The 13,073-nt window shown below is 59.0% G+C and overlaps 1 protein-coding gene across 6 annotated transcripts in view; it reads right to left on the bottom strand.

Annotated features, from left to right (window-relative positions):
• Positions 1 to 13,073, bottom strand: part of ZNF385C (zinc finger protein 385C) — an 80,832-nt gene that overhangs the window by 6,456 nt on the left and 61,303 nt on the right. For 2 of the 6 annotated variants that reach the window (XM_037410958.1, XM_037410959.1), the window contains exons 3-5: positions 7,797 to 7,939; positions 2,874 to 2,984; positions 527 to 698 (exon numbers count right to left, since the gene is read on the bottom strand). In XM_037410958.1, coding sequence (XP_037266855.1) covers positions 527 to 698; positions 2,874 to 2,984; positions 7,797 to 7,939 — 426 coding nt within the window. The other 4 variants (XM_037410961.1, XM_037410962.1, XM_037410963.1 and 1 more) reach the window with 4 other exon arrangements.

Here is a 13,073-nt window from a genome sequence, read left to right as displayed (position 1 = left end):
AACGCCCCGGTGAGCTCCGGTGCTGCTGGCTCCCACCAGCCCCATCCCTGCGCGGCAGCAGAGCCCTGGTCCGGGGACACTGCCCCTCCCACAGCCGTTCTGAACATCTCCCAGAGACACCAAATCCCAGGGGAATTGCGCACCATTTCCCCACAGCGCTGCAGGGACGCACAGGGGCCAGGTACCCCCTGGAGCGTGACCTGCCCAGGGGCTCCTGGGCTGGATTTCCACCCCTTCCCCGCGCCACTGCCCCCAGCCAGCCGTGCTGTGGACCCCGTGGAGCACAAAAGCTCATTTATTAACGCTGGCGGTGGCATTTACGCTGCACTAATCGCAGCCCGAGCAGCAGCGGGATGCAGGGGGATGCTCAGGCACCAGGCAGCTGCGGTTCAGGATTTAATCGGGCTCCTCGGGATGCTGCAGGGCTGGGAACGCGAACACCACCGGGAACCGGCCAGGTCACTCGCTCCGGTGTCACATGCTGCTGGCACAGGACACACACCCCCCACACCCCTTGCCCGCGTACCTGTGCTGCTGGGCTCCCCGCTGCCCTCGGGGCTGGGGGCAAAGTCGGCTGTGCCGTCCCGGCCGGTGGCCCCCGCCGCAGCCCCCACCGCCTTCTGCTTGTTCTTCATGGCCTCGATGGCCTTCAGCCTCCGCGCGTGCTTGTGGCCCTTGTAGTGGGCTTCTGCCTGGTTCTGGGGAGGGAGAGATGGGGACGGCTGTGTCGGTGCTGCGGCCGGGCACCCGGCTGGACACAGGGAGGACGGGCGGAGGGGTCAGCCCCGAGCCGTGGCCGCTTCAACACGTTTCCAGTGCAGCCACCTCCCCTGGTGACATCCTCCCCGGGGCCAGGGCTGCCTCAAAGGTTGTATTTTTAGCTGGGTGCAGCACAAAGCTGCTTTCCTCCTCCCGCCAGACCGCTCTGCACACAAATGTATTCGGGCCAAGGTATCACTTTGCTAAGACATCACCGCACTGCACGCCCAAGATAAGGACCCCGCTCCGATTAAATGCATCAAGTCACTTTTTAAAGAAGCTTTCAGGCAAAATTTACGGCTTCAGAAACATGCAATGAATTGCTAGCTGTAAAAATAAAATAAAAAAGTACATTGGCGGGGAGGACACGTCTCCCATTGTAACCTAACGGGTGTCTGACATGCAATTTACATTCACGGGCTCCCTTCTCCCAGCAAATGCTGAATAATGAAGTGCACGTTGATGGGTTCATGCCTGCACCGAACTGATAAAAACATACACAAAAGAAAATCACCCGAACATTTGTGTACGCTGCAGTCAGGGACAATGCCGCATTGTCCCTAAAAACAACCGCAGTTTCGTGATTTATAAATCCAATATGAATTAAGACACTGTACCACTGAGTAGCACGGATTAATTTGCACGGCATTCTCAGAGGCCGGCTGAGGCTCCCCATGCTCGGTAGGAAGAAGCATCCTTTCCCTCCCCCCATGGCTTTCCAGGGGCTGGGAACAGTGTCCGGGGCTGCGCAGCGATGCTGGGTACGTGGGAACGCGAACGGCCCATCCGAGCACGGGGCCTCATTAGCAAATACAATAAATTCCCACCAGATAACGGGGCTGGGCTGCAGCCTAAGTAGGTCACCCGGCACCGCTCTGCGCAGGGACACGAGTGGCGTGTGAGGGTCTGCACCAGCACGTGCTCTCCCGCAGATGTGACCTCGGCGGGGGGGACACGGGCAGGGTGGGGGGCGAGCGGCTCAGGCTGCCCACAAGGGACCGACTCTCCCAGCACCGCGCTTCCAGCCAGGATGCAGCATGGAAGAGGAAAGCGATGCTTTTCCCTGAGCCGCTTCATTGCGGAGCAGAATAATTAAGCCCAGAAACGCTGACTTTGGCTGGCAGGGCAGCGCCCAGCCCCGGGCTGTGCTGATACAGCTCAGCCAGGCTGGGCCAGCACCGCGGTGGGAGGCAGAGCCAGGCTGGCCAGGGCACAGCTGCCCCGGGGAGGCGAGAGCAGCTCCCGGCAGCCCGTGCGCTGCCAGACACCGAGCGCGCAGGCAGCTCCGGCAGATGAGACCACGCTCGGGGGCATCGTCCCGTGGGCACGGGGGCTCAGCGCTGCCTCGCTCCTCCGGGAAGGGACAGCCGAGGCCAGGGGATGCTCCCAGGCTGGTAACACATGTGCCGGGCTGGGCTGAGCGTGGGAGGCTCCTGCCTCCATCGCTGCCCTGCACGCAGCGGTGGCAGGAGGGGGCAGATGGGCTTGTGCCACCCAAGCGAAGGGCTCCGAGCTGCTGCCTGTGCGGAGCAGGCTCCTGCCGCTCCACTCCCAGCAAAGCCCGGTCCCTCTCCTACCAGCTTCGAGCGAGAATTCCCTTTCAAACCTTTTTATCAATTCTCCCCACCAAAGATCAGCTGTGTGCAATTCATTACCGCGGGGATGAATGAATGTTTCCTTCCTCCCCTCTACAAGGTGGTTGATTTACTTAGACTAAAAAGCTGGGGAAAAAAAAAAACAATCACACCAGAGCTCTGGCAAGCCAAGGCAGGGAAGATTATATTCAGCTCCCAAGGACCAGATATGAATTGCACAGGCTGATAAAGCAGCTTAAGCACAAACACCGAGACCAAGGCAGCAGGGAACAGACCTGAACAAAATGACAAGGAGCAAAAAGAGCCAGGACAGCAAACAGAGGACATGGCAGCATCGGGAGCGCCTGGGCCCACGGGCAGGGAGATGTCGGTGGAAACACCAGCCAGAGCAGGCACAGAGCGAGGGAGGGCAGAGCTCCCAGGAGCTGCCACCTGCACGCCGGGCATCCCCACCGCGGGATGCTCCTGCCGAGCCGCAGGCGCTGGCACCGGCCCCACGCGCCCACCGGCCCCGCTTACCGCCGAGTTGAAGCGCAGGTGGCAGATGTTGCAGGAGATGAATTGCTTCTTCTTGAGCGGGGCGGGCACGCCGAAGGTGTGGCTGATCACCGCCTTCTGCACTGGGTCCATCTGGAAGGGGAAGGAAGGCAGAGGGCGGCTGGGTGCCGTGCCGTGCTGGCTGCCCCGGCATGGCACCGCGACGCGGCGAGCCCCCCTACCCACCACGCTCGCCGAGGAGCCGCTGCAAACGCCGGCAGAGCTCATGCCTGGTTGGTGTCTGGAAGGAGCGAGCGGCTGGGGCTGCAGAGGAGCCCCACTGGCCTCGGGGACACCCCCCGCACAGGGCAACCTGCCTTCTGTTGATGCCTGTTCTTGGACATTTTTTAAAAAAAAATTCCAAAAAAACCCCAAATCTGCAGGGTCCAAATGCCTACAGTAGTCTGGCAGAGGGGATGAGGCCACTGTGTGGGCACAGACCACGGAACCCCATCCTCCCCAACCCCACCGTGCTCCCCTGCGTGTCCCCCCGGTCCCTCTCCCCCCACCAGACACCAGGGTCACGGGTGGCAAATTATCGGTTTCTGTTTGAGCTCCCAGTTGCTGCCCTCAACCTCCCAGTGCCACGCCAGTTCCTAAGAGACTTGGCAGAAGGGGAAACCACCAAAACGGGGGGCACAAGCGATCAAAATGGGCAGCCGGCCATTAACCCTCCATGTGCTCCGCATCACGGAGCTGCCACATCCCTGCGCAAAGCCGAAGGGGGGGGCAGAGCTGCCGCCGCACAGCCCAGCAAGGGCCAGGGGAGGGGACACGGTGCCCACCGCCGCGGGCACAGCTCACCGGGGGCAGGGTGCCCATGCAAAGCCACCGCGGGCTGCACGTATGCACCGTGCCCTAACCACACCACAAGGCTGACGACACGTTATGGCGCAGCTGCCGGTACCTCGGCGGGCGCGAGCGCGGAGGCAGAGCAGCGCTGGTTATCCGCACGCTGCTCCCGCTGCCGGCGGGGCAGATACCTGCCGGCTGATGACAGCCCCTGGTGATTCTGTCTCTCCCCGGGGCTCGGCGTCATTCCTCAGTCCAGGCAGCAAACTTCTTCGAAAAGCCATAATTGTTTTAAACGAAATGCATTTATTAAGGGGGGCGTTGGAAATAAGAATAACCTCTTTGTTCGAGCACGGCTATAATCTATAATGCAAGTATTGTTCTCCTACCCTGTGGCATAGGAAGATTATCTTATCTGAGTCCTGCTGTCAGTAGAGCCTTGGGTTTTCAGGCGATCGTATTTCTCTGCAAAGCTATTTCGTTGCTGAGACAGGTGCATCAGTCTTCAAGGCACATGCCTGGACAACAGAGCCATTATCAAGACCCCAAATTCCTTTCCAGGAGTGAGCAGAATGGTAAAAGCAGGTGATTAATGAAGTGCCTGTTTGCTATGAAATTTTACTCACTTATCTGGCATATAAACGAAGAAGCATTTGGAGTTCAGTGGAGACCTGGAGGAAGCTACAGATGGCAAAGATGCTGCTCCACCCCTGACGATAAACATTGCAATGTCCTAAAGGCAGCATCGCTGCGCTGCCTGTCTGTGGCCAGAAGCAGGGCCGGCACTTGTTTTCAAGAGAAACAGCTACCTTTTCCACACAAAGAAAAGAAAAACGGCTCTAACCTTCACAGCAGCATCAGCTGCCAGTACCCGGCTGGTGGCTCCCATGGGCTCATCCACCCCCCGAGCACCAAACAGGGCTGGGGGACCAAGGAGGATGCAGAGGAAAGGGGGATGCTGGCACAAGGATGCAAAGGTGGCTGGGGACTGTCCTGGCCTGAACTTGAACCTGCCATTGAAGCCAGCAGCACCGGGGCTGTGGCCAAGCACCAACTCCAGGGCAGTGGTGCTGAGTGGTGCCAGCAAAGGACCCCCTCGTCCTCCCGGGGCGTGAGGCGATGGCACCAACCTCGGTCTTTACACCACTTCTGCTTTCGCAAAGCCCCCATCGCCTGGCCCCACGGCGCGGCAAGAAGTTGTGCCCATCAGAGCACCCATGCTGCCCACGACCACCCCAGGCAGGTGCGGAGCCACGAGCACCCCTGGACCACAGCCTGGCTCTTCACCCCAGCCCCGCGCATCCCACCACAGCCAGTGCAGCTGGTGAGCACCACTGCTCCTGCCATCCCACAGCAAACGCAAGCACCGCATCCTGAAAAGCCTTCGGGCACCCAGCCCCATGGAGCACCCCCGGCGGGCTGAAGAACCCCTTGCCACGGCCACCCCTCGCTCCATCGAGCACGGTCCGCTTGCCATGCGCAGGGGGCTTCACTGGAAGCCCAGCCTGGCGCCATCCAGCACGCAGCACCGAGCGCAACCAAAGTCCGGATGCCACCTCAGAACCCTTGTACTTCTCTCTGAATAAAAATACAAACCCACCATCAACTTCTCCATAGCTTCTCCATCACTGCTGTTTCAGCGATGAAAAAGTGTTCCCAGCTCTCTGCCGGGGCTGGTGAGGGTCTGTGCCACAGCGGTACCTACCAGCACCCGCAGCCAGGTGGGCTGAGCCCCTTCCTGGCACTTCCCAGCAGAGGCAGGCTTTGGGCACCACACGCTTGGAGAATAAAGATCTCAGTTTTATAGTCAATTCTTATTGACTCACATTACTTTATCCCTGGATGTTCCTACCGATATAAATAGCGATCCTTGTGCTGAGCTCCCTGCCGCCCACCGAGGTCAGAAACGGGAATTCACAGGGACACAGCATCACTTCAGGTTGCGTCTCCTGTTGTGGTTTGCAAGGTGCTGCTGGGTCCTGAGGATCTGCAACATCCCAAGAGCTCAAAAGGGCGTTTTGAGCATGAAACGCATCTTCTGTGTTGCATTAGGGCTTTCCCCCCCCGCCTGTTGTTGTTAAAGTGGCAGGAGAGCTCAGCTTGGAAAGGTTTTGCTTGTTCCAGAGTTAAACATCTGCTGGGTTCGTGGGAGCCTTGTGACCTGCTCAAAGTGCAAAGTGTTCTGCTGTGCCGCTGCAAACTGCTCCTGCTCTGCGGGGCAGCGCCGAATCCTGCACAGCATCACCAGCAACGCCGGGTAAGCAAAGGCAAACCCTCAGATTTCTTTTTATAGCAACTCCGATATGGCAGCTCTCTCAAAAAGTAGAATACCCCGAGTGACACCCCCTCCCAGCCTCCTAAATCACCCCTGAGGCTCAGCTGCCTCAGGCTGACCTGGCATCACGGTGACTTGGGCAGGGAAACAAGGAGCTGCCTGCCCGGCTCTGGGGCGCAGGGATGCTCGAGCCCTGCACACCGTGAGGACCGGGACCCTACCCTGGCTCCCTGCGAAGCCGCCTGCCCATGCACGACGCTGAACCCCTCGCACCCCCAGTCTCAGCCGCCTCTCCAGCACAAACACAGCCCGAAGGGGCAGCTCACACCCCCAGACAGTCAGGGCTGGCTTCGCTCAGCTAATATTGCACACCGATGTGAGCTCAGAGCAATGAACTCAAGGTGCCCCCAGCACCTCCATCCCCATGTCCAACACCCCCTGGGGCAGAGGAGTCCCCACCCAGCACAGAAGCAGCTCGACAGGGCTGGGCAGCTCCAGCAAGAGATTCATTTCCCAAATTGTTATTATTTTTTTTTTAAAGCAACACAACCCTGGAGGACGCGTGCCAAGGCAGGGGCAGGCAGGAGCCAAGGAGAACAAACAACAGGGTCTGGTTCAAGTTAGCTATTGAGTCCAGCGACTATAAAAAGGAGCCCAGACAAAGAGCAGCAACCTTAATGGCATCAAAAAAAATCCTCCTCTCCTCTGTTTCTGCTTGTTAGCACAGGGGAGAGACAGGCTAAAGCTGGGATTTCAGGAGAGCTTAAAGGAGTTACATGGCTGAATCCCATTCAACAGCAACAGGAATCCTGTACTTAATTTCTACGGCTGTCTTTGAAGATCTCGGTGATAATTTGCACCTTCCAAGCACGTTTAATCTCAAAGCCATTTACAAAAGGCTGGTGAGCAAGCAGGCAGCTCAGGAAAGTCCTGGCTCCAGGCTCACAAGGGAAAAAACCAGGCATTTACCAAACGCAAAAACATCAGCCGTGCCTCTGCAGGGGGGAGCAGCCCCAGGTCCCTCTCCCCACCGCCCCACCTCCCTCTGCACAGCAAAACCTGCTCCTCAGCGATGCCAGGAGCCCGCTCTCAAGAGAACCCCAGGCGGCTGAAACACCAGGGCAGGGACTCAAAGCAAGGCAAGAGAGGGGCTCCTGGAGCAGATCCCATCCCTCCCATCAGCAAGAGGCGCAGGGCAATACCTGGGTGGATGATGGAGACCCGAGCTGGGCTGGCAGCAGCCGGGGAGAGCGGCACAGAGCTGGGAAAACACCGCTTCACACCCGAGATACTGTCACATGTCTTTGGGCACATCCACGTCAATTTAGACATGTAACAGAACGTCTGCAGAGACACACGTGTAACTGCATAACCCAAGCACTTGGTCCTCTGGTTCGAGGTTGGGGACCCTGAGCCCAGCCAGGCAGCAGGAGAAGCCCCACAGCTACCAGGCTCGCCCAACACCTGCAGCACCAGCCATGCTCCTTGTGTCTTTATAGACCTTCTCTTTCTTTCCTTTTATTTATTTATTTTTCAACTAATTAACTGCTCTCCAGAGCTACTTTATTAATATTGATTCCAGGAGCAAAATCCAATTGATCTTGGTTAGAATACACCATCTTTTTAATTCTGGTATATAAGGGTGATGGCTGGGCAGGAACCGCTCCAAGCTAAGGGCAGGGCGGGTGTGTTGCACCAGCATCCAGCAGCCAAAGACCCCAGTAATTAAGACAGAAATTACCCTCCAGGGTTTGAGAAGTGGTGCCATGTACAAGAGGAAGTCCTGCAAGGGAGGAGGGGTCCGGCAGCCGATGCCCACCCACCCCTGTGGGACTCACCGTGTTGAAGTTGGGGAAGAGGTTGAGCGGTGACGTCCCGTTGAGCCTGAAGGTCAGAAAGTGCTTGATGTCCAAGGGGGGATGAAGGGGACGGCCGGGGATAGGCAACGACGCTAAGAGGGGGCTGCTGTGTCCGGAGGGACCTGGGCAGGCAGAGGGGAAAGAGCAGCATTAGCGTTGGTGGCCCCTGCTCGCAGTGAGGGGACACGCCACATGGGGACATGCCACACAGGGCCATCTGCCACAGGCTCCGGACCCTCCTCGGTGAAAGGTCCCAGCCTGGGGGTGCCCTGGGCACCCCTCTGCCTTTGGGGCTCAAAACCAGCATGCCAGTTCGAAGCCCAACACAGCATCTTTGCGGCAGAGCAGATGTGCAGGAATTCGCTTTGAACCCTCTGAAAGGTTCAAAACCTCCCCTGGGGCAGCAGCCCCTTCCCCAGGCTCTCCCACGGGAGCCCCCGCAGCCCTGGGCTCCCCACGCTGACTCCCCCTTACCGAAGCTGGGAATTTTTTTCGGTGCCGGCAGCAGCCGAAGGAGCATCCCAACCCCACGCACCCCAGCACGTGCCAGGTGGGGGGCAGAGAGCTGAGCAGCCCCCGCCACGGCTTTGCAAAGGTGTTGAATTTGGGGTACCCCTGCGACCCTCCAAGCCGTGTGGGTGCCCCTCCACAGGTATTCTGGGGGGAAATCCCCAGGGATGGGCTCCCCCCAGCTCCAAGCCGCTGGCTCCTGCACTGGAGCCACCCGCTCCCCGGCCAGGCATTGCCACCTGCCTCGCATCGTCCCCCGCAAACCAGCCGCGAGCTCCGGCGTGTGATTTAAAAATAGCCTGGAGTTATTAATAATTTTCTGTTTAAAAGAAAAACGCCCCTGGGAAGGAGGGAAGGCTGCACAGAGGGGATCTCTCTCCAGCCTGCTCCCCGTCCCAGCGCTTTGCCCCGCTCAGCAGCCCGAGGGCTGAGGTTTTCCACCTGGATTCATCCATCCCCCTGCTGGGAAAGCATCCTCTGACCCACGGAGGGCCTGGGCTGGGGTCGTGTGCCTGTGCACAGCTCGGAGGGCAGAAAAGTTAAAGAAAAAAATGAATAAAATACAATAAATAAGGTTTCAAAATGCTGTGAGCTGGAAAAGCTCATTTGCATCTCGCGTTCACACCTTCTCCCTCCTCCAGCCCACCTGGGCAGCCCTGTCCCGCTGCCTGGAACAAGGTCAAGGCCACTGTTCCTGGGTTTTTTTTATTTCTTTCTGGGCTCTTTTGCTCTTTTTCACCTCAAAGGCAGCTGCCAAGAACAGCAGCAGTCCCTCGCGGGAGGACGAAAGCGGTCAGTGCCCAAGGGATGGAGTGCTCCCGCAGAACCACCGACCACGTCGCGACCACGCCGAGGCACTCGCCCCCCCTGCAGCCCCCCTCACCCCGCTGTGCAGGATGGGGACCCCTGCCCAGCAGTGGGTTTGGTGCTGCTCTCCCATGTTCGCTTTGCTTTTTGCTCGGCACCTGACCCTCCGCCGGCAGAAACCAGGCTGGTGCAGGAGCTGAGCTACGAATCTGAAATGCAAAGTTTGAAAGATTTTCGGAATTTGAGCAGCCAGTGCTCGCCCTGCGGGCAGTAACGACCTCTTTCTGGGAGAGCGCACACGGGCGGCTCTTCAGCGGCACCGGAGCCGTCCCGGAGTCAGGCTTGACTCCGGGGAAAAATTACATTTTGCTTCATCAGGCGTGCATTGATCGAGTTAATTCCAGAGTCGCCCAGAAGGGAAATCTGTGAAACTGTTTAAAAATAAATAAATAAAATTATTGCAACAGCCAGGAGAGAGGGAGCAAAGGCAAGCAGAAATGGGTGAACGATGCATAATTAACCTTCTGAGGCGTGAAACAGTATTTCTGCATCAAATCATCTGAGACGGCTGGCCCGGGCATTTGGGGTTGGGTTGCAAGGGTTTCCACTTGCCTTTGTCAGTATGGTTTGCACTGAGCGCACTAGCCTTAAAAAAAAGATTAAATAAATAATAAAAAAATTTATATATTTTACATTTACCACCGAGAGGAACAAGAGGGCAGGCAAATGCCTCCTCCCCCATCACCAGGAACCCAACGCAGGGAGTTTGCTCCACCAGCAAAACCCAGCTGCTGCTGCTGCACAGCCCCACGGCCGAGGGGTTTGCTCCCTGGGGTGCTGGGGGGGCACAGGGTCCCAGGGCTGCCCACCACTGCCCACCACCACAGTAAAGACAAGCCACACCAAGCCACTCTGGCACATCCCTGAGCCCAAATCTATGGATTAAACATATTCCTGGGCTGGGTCTGCAGCCCAGGGGTCAAGAGCCCAGAAATCCCAGCCAAGACAGGACCTGGCAGAGGGGGCAGGATCTCTCCCTCCCGGTTTTGCCACTGAAGTAGACAAGACCCCCAGGAGCAGGAAAAGGGATGAAAGCCTCCAACAGCATCATCATCATCATTGAGGCACCCTGCGAGGAGCGGCCACAGCACCTGCAGGCATCAGAAGGAGGAAAGCCAGCGCCTGCCACAGAAGGGATGTGCTGCAGCCGGCACGGCTGGCCATCCCCGGCCACCGAGGGCAAACAGGACAGCAGCTGCATGGCACAGCGACAGAGGCTCCATCAGCTCCGCTTTGCCTGAACCTCATATGATCACAAAAACCCAAGTGCCACGTGCAGGGAGCGGGCAGATGAGTTTGCAGCCACAGACCCAGTGCCAGCAGAGCTCCCCGGTGAGGAGCGAGCTACCCGAGCATAGAGAGAGCCACCCCAACACGCTACAGCACCCCCCAGGGCACCGGGTACCCGCACGATGCTCTTGGGGCATCTTCCCAAGGTTACGAGGCCGCATCACTGCGGATCCAGTGCCTCACCTTTGCTGCAGGGCAGATTCCGGCAGCAGCTGCGGGCTGTATTTTTAGGTATTAATTAGACACTCAATTAAGGGGATTTGTTCTGGGGAGAGTGGCAGGGCCCGCAGGTCTGTATAGGATGACATGACCTTGCCCGCGGTGATGGGCACGGCCACCGGCAGGGTGGGCTTTGCTGGTGAATGGCATCCCCAGATGCTCAGCCTGCAGTTCCGGAGCGGGACTGTCCTCTGCCACAGCGCTGTCATCATCCCGCCCCCAGTTTTGGCAAAGCAGCCCCCACCTCTGCAGCAGGCACCCCTGCTCTGGCACTGCGGGTCCTGCGGGTCCGGGACATGCTCGGGGCTCCGGAGCGTTTTGAGGGGCTGGTGCAAGGAGGGGAGCGCACGAGCCCCACGTTCCCGGCATGAGCACCCTGTGTCCCCCCTCCCCCAACTCCGCAGGGAGGGTGCATGGATGTTCTTAACTGAGCATCCAGGCCTGGCCAGAAGACACCAAACCACATGGCATCACCGCCGCAGCACCGCGCATCCTCTGCCTGGGGCTCAGCCCAGCGCCCTCAGCTCATCCCTTCCCAACCCAGCTCCTGCCCTGCAGACACGCGACTCGGGAAGGGGTCCCTTGGAATTTAAAGACGTGTTTCAGTCTTTCCTTTAACCAAACCCACCGGGACCATGCCTGGCCGCCATCCCCAGCCTGTGCCCCCCACCTCCTCACCCCACACAGTGCCTACACGCACATCTGCACCAGGTTTGCTCCCAGGTCCCCTGTGAGGCACATCAGAGGGACTGTTGTGCTCCAACGTTACACACGTGCGAACCTCCAAGAAATGCCTTGGAAAACGGCGGAGACATCGCTGTGGGTTTTCCTACCAACACAAGAATCTGCCAAGGACCCATCTCCGTAGGCGCCGGCTGCCTCGAAAGAGCATCTGGCGCAGAGTCTGCACAGGACAGATGGAGACGGGAGCTGTTTATTCACACAGGAGCAGTCTGGCTCCCTCCCGTTTGGTAGGTGTTCTCAACAAATTTTGGTGGTGTCTCAAATCCCTTACTCAGGGCTTTAAAGCTTTTGTCTCCGGCCAAGCATGAGCTGAATTCACTCCAGCTCTTTCCAGGAGACTCTTTGGGAAACACGTGTGTGCTCCAAAGGCTGCCGGCAGGAGAAAAGCAACACCCAGTCGCGATGCTGGACCAGGACCGCAGCACCAGAGCAGCCCCGGCACTGCTCAGGGTCTGGACCAGTGATGAACAGATTGCACCACGCTGGAGCCACCAGACTCCACACACCCGACCGGCACCGCAGCGGAGCTGCTGGCCCTGAGACAGCGATGCTGCGGCTGCCCTGACACTCCTGGCCCCCACAGCCCCTGCCTTGGCTGAGCACAGCCCCTCCATCCTGCCCACTTTCCGACGGGAAGGGTCAAAGGCCCCTCCAGCTGGGGGCTGCAGAGCTGCTCTGTGCCACGCACTCCAGGGCCAATGCCGGTTCCCAGTCCCCCTGGGAACAGGAGAGCGCACGTTGTGAGCACCATCCTGCCCAACCCTCCTATCTCCAGCCTTCGGCAGCCACTCTACAGGCACCGTCTGGCCAGAAAGCAGTTGCAGCAAAGCCCAGCTCGCAGGACACGGGCACGCCGAGAAACACAGAGCCAAACCCAGGGATGCTTGTGAGTGAGCAGCTTTCACCCAGACACACTTGCCACCAACGCAGCATCTCCACCTTATGGATCAGCTGGAAGGACACAGGACACAGCCCCTGGGCCATCAGCGGTGACCTGCCACCAGCCCCGAGGACAGAAATCCCGGCTCTCCCTGCCTCCGCTGCAGGCACAGGGCACAGTGCGCCCATGGGAACCTGCGAGACCACCAGGCACCCCCAAACACCCTGTCCCTCCACATCTGACATGGGCATCTGGGGGCACGGCACCCGCTGGGGTGGGCAAATGGCAAACCCCCGCAGGCGAGGCAACTGCGCCGGCCAAGCGCTGCTCCCGGGGCTGTGCGACCCCTCGGGCCACCCCAGGGCCAGAGGGGCTCCACACACCAGGGCTGGGTTGGAGGAAGGTCCCTCTGCCCAGGGCAAGGAGGAGGGGGAGCAGCAAGACACCCCCCCCAACGCAGCCCTTCCATGTGGCTGCATCACAAGTCCCAGCCAGAGGCAACCGCATGGGACCAAGGGGGACCATCATTATGGACAACGGGGTCAAATCCTGCCCGACACAGACCCAGCACCTGCGGGACAGCGTGAACTTACCCAGGGAAGGAGTGGAGCCGAATTCCCCGGGAGCACCCGGCGCTCAGGAATTAAACCGACGTGATGCTTCAGGCTGCTGCGTTGGCTTTATTGCAGATTAAAACCGGTCAAGGAGGGTCTTCTCCCCCACCCCAAGAAAACATCCCTCTGAGT

This window comes from Falco rusticolus, chromosome 18 (genome assembly GCF_015220075.1).
Source record: "Falco rusticolus isolate bFalRus1 chromosome 18, bFalRus1.pri, whole genome shotgun sequence".
Lineage (NCBI taxonomy): Eukaryota > Metazoa > Chordata > Aves > Falconiformes > Falconidae > Falco > Falco rusticolus.
Note: the sequence above shows the minus strand (reverse complement) of the source record. Positions and strands in the feature narration are given on the sequence as shown.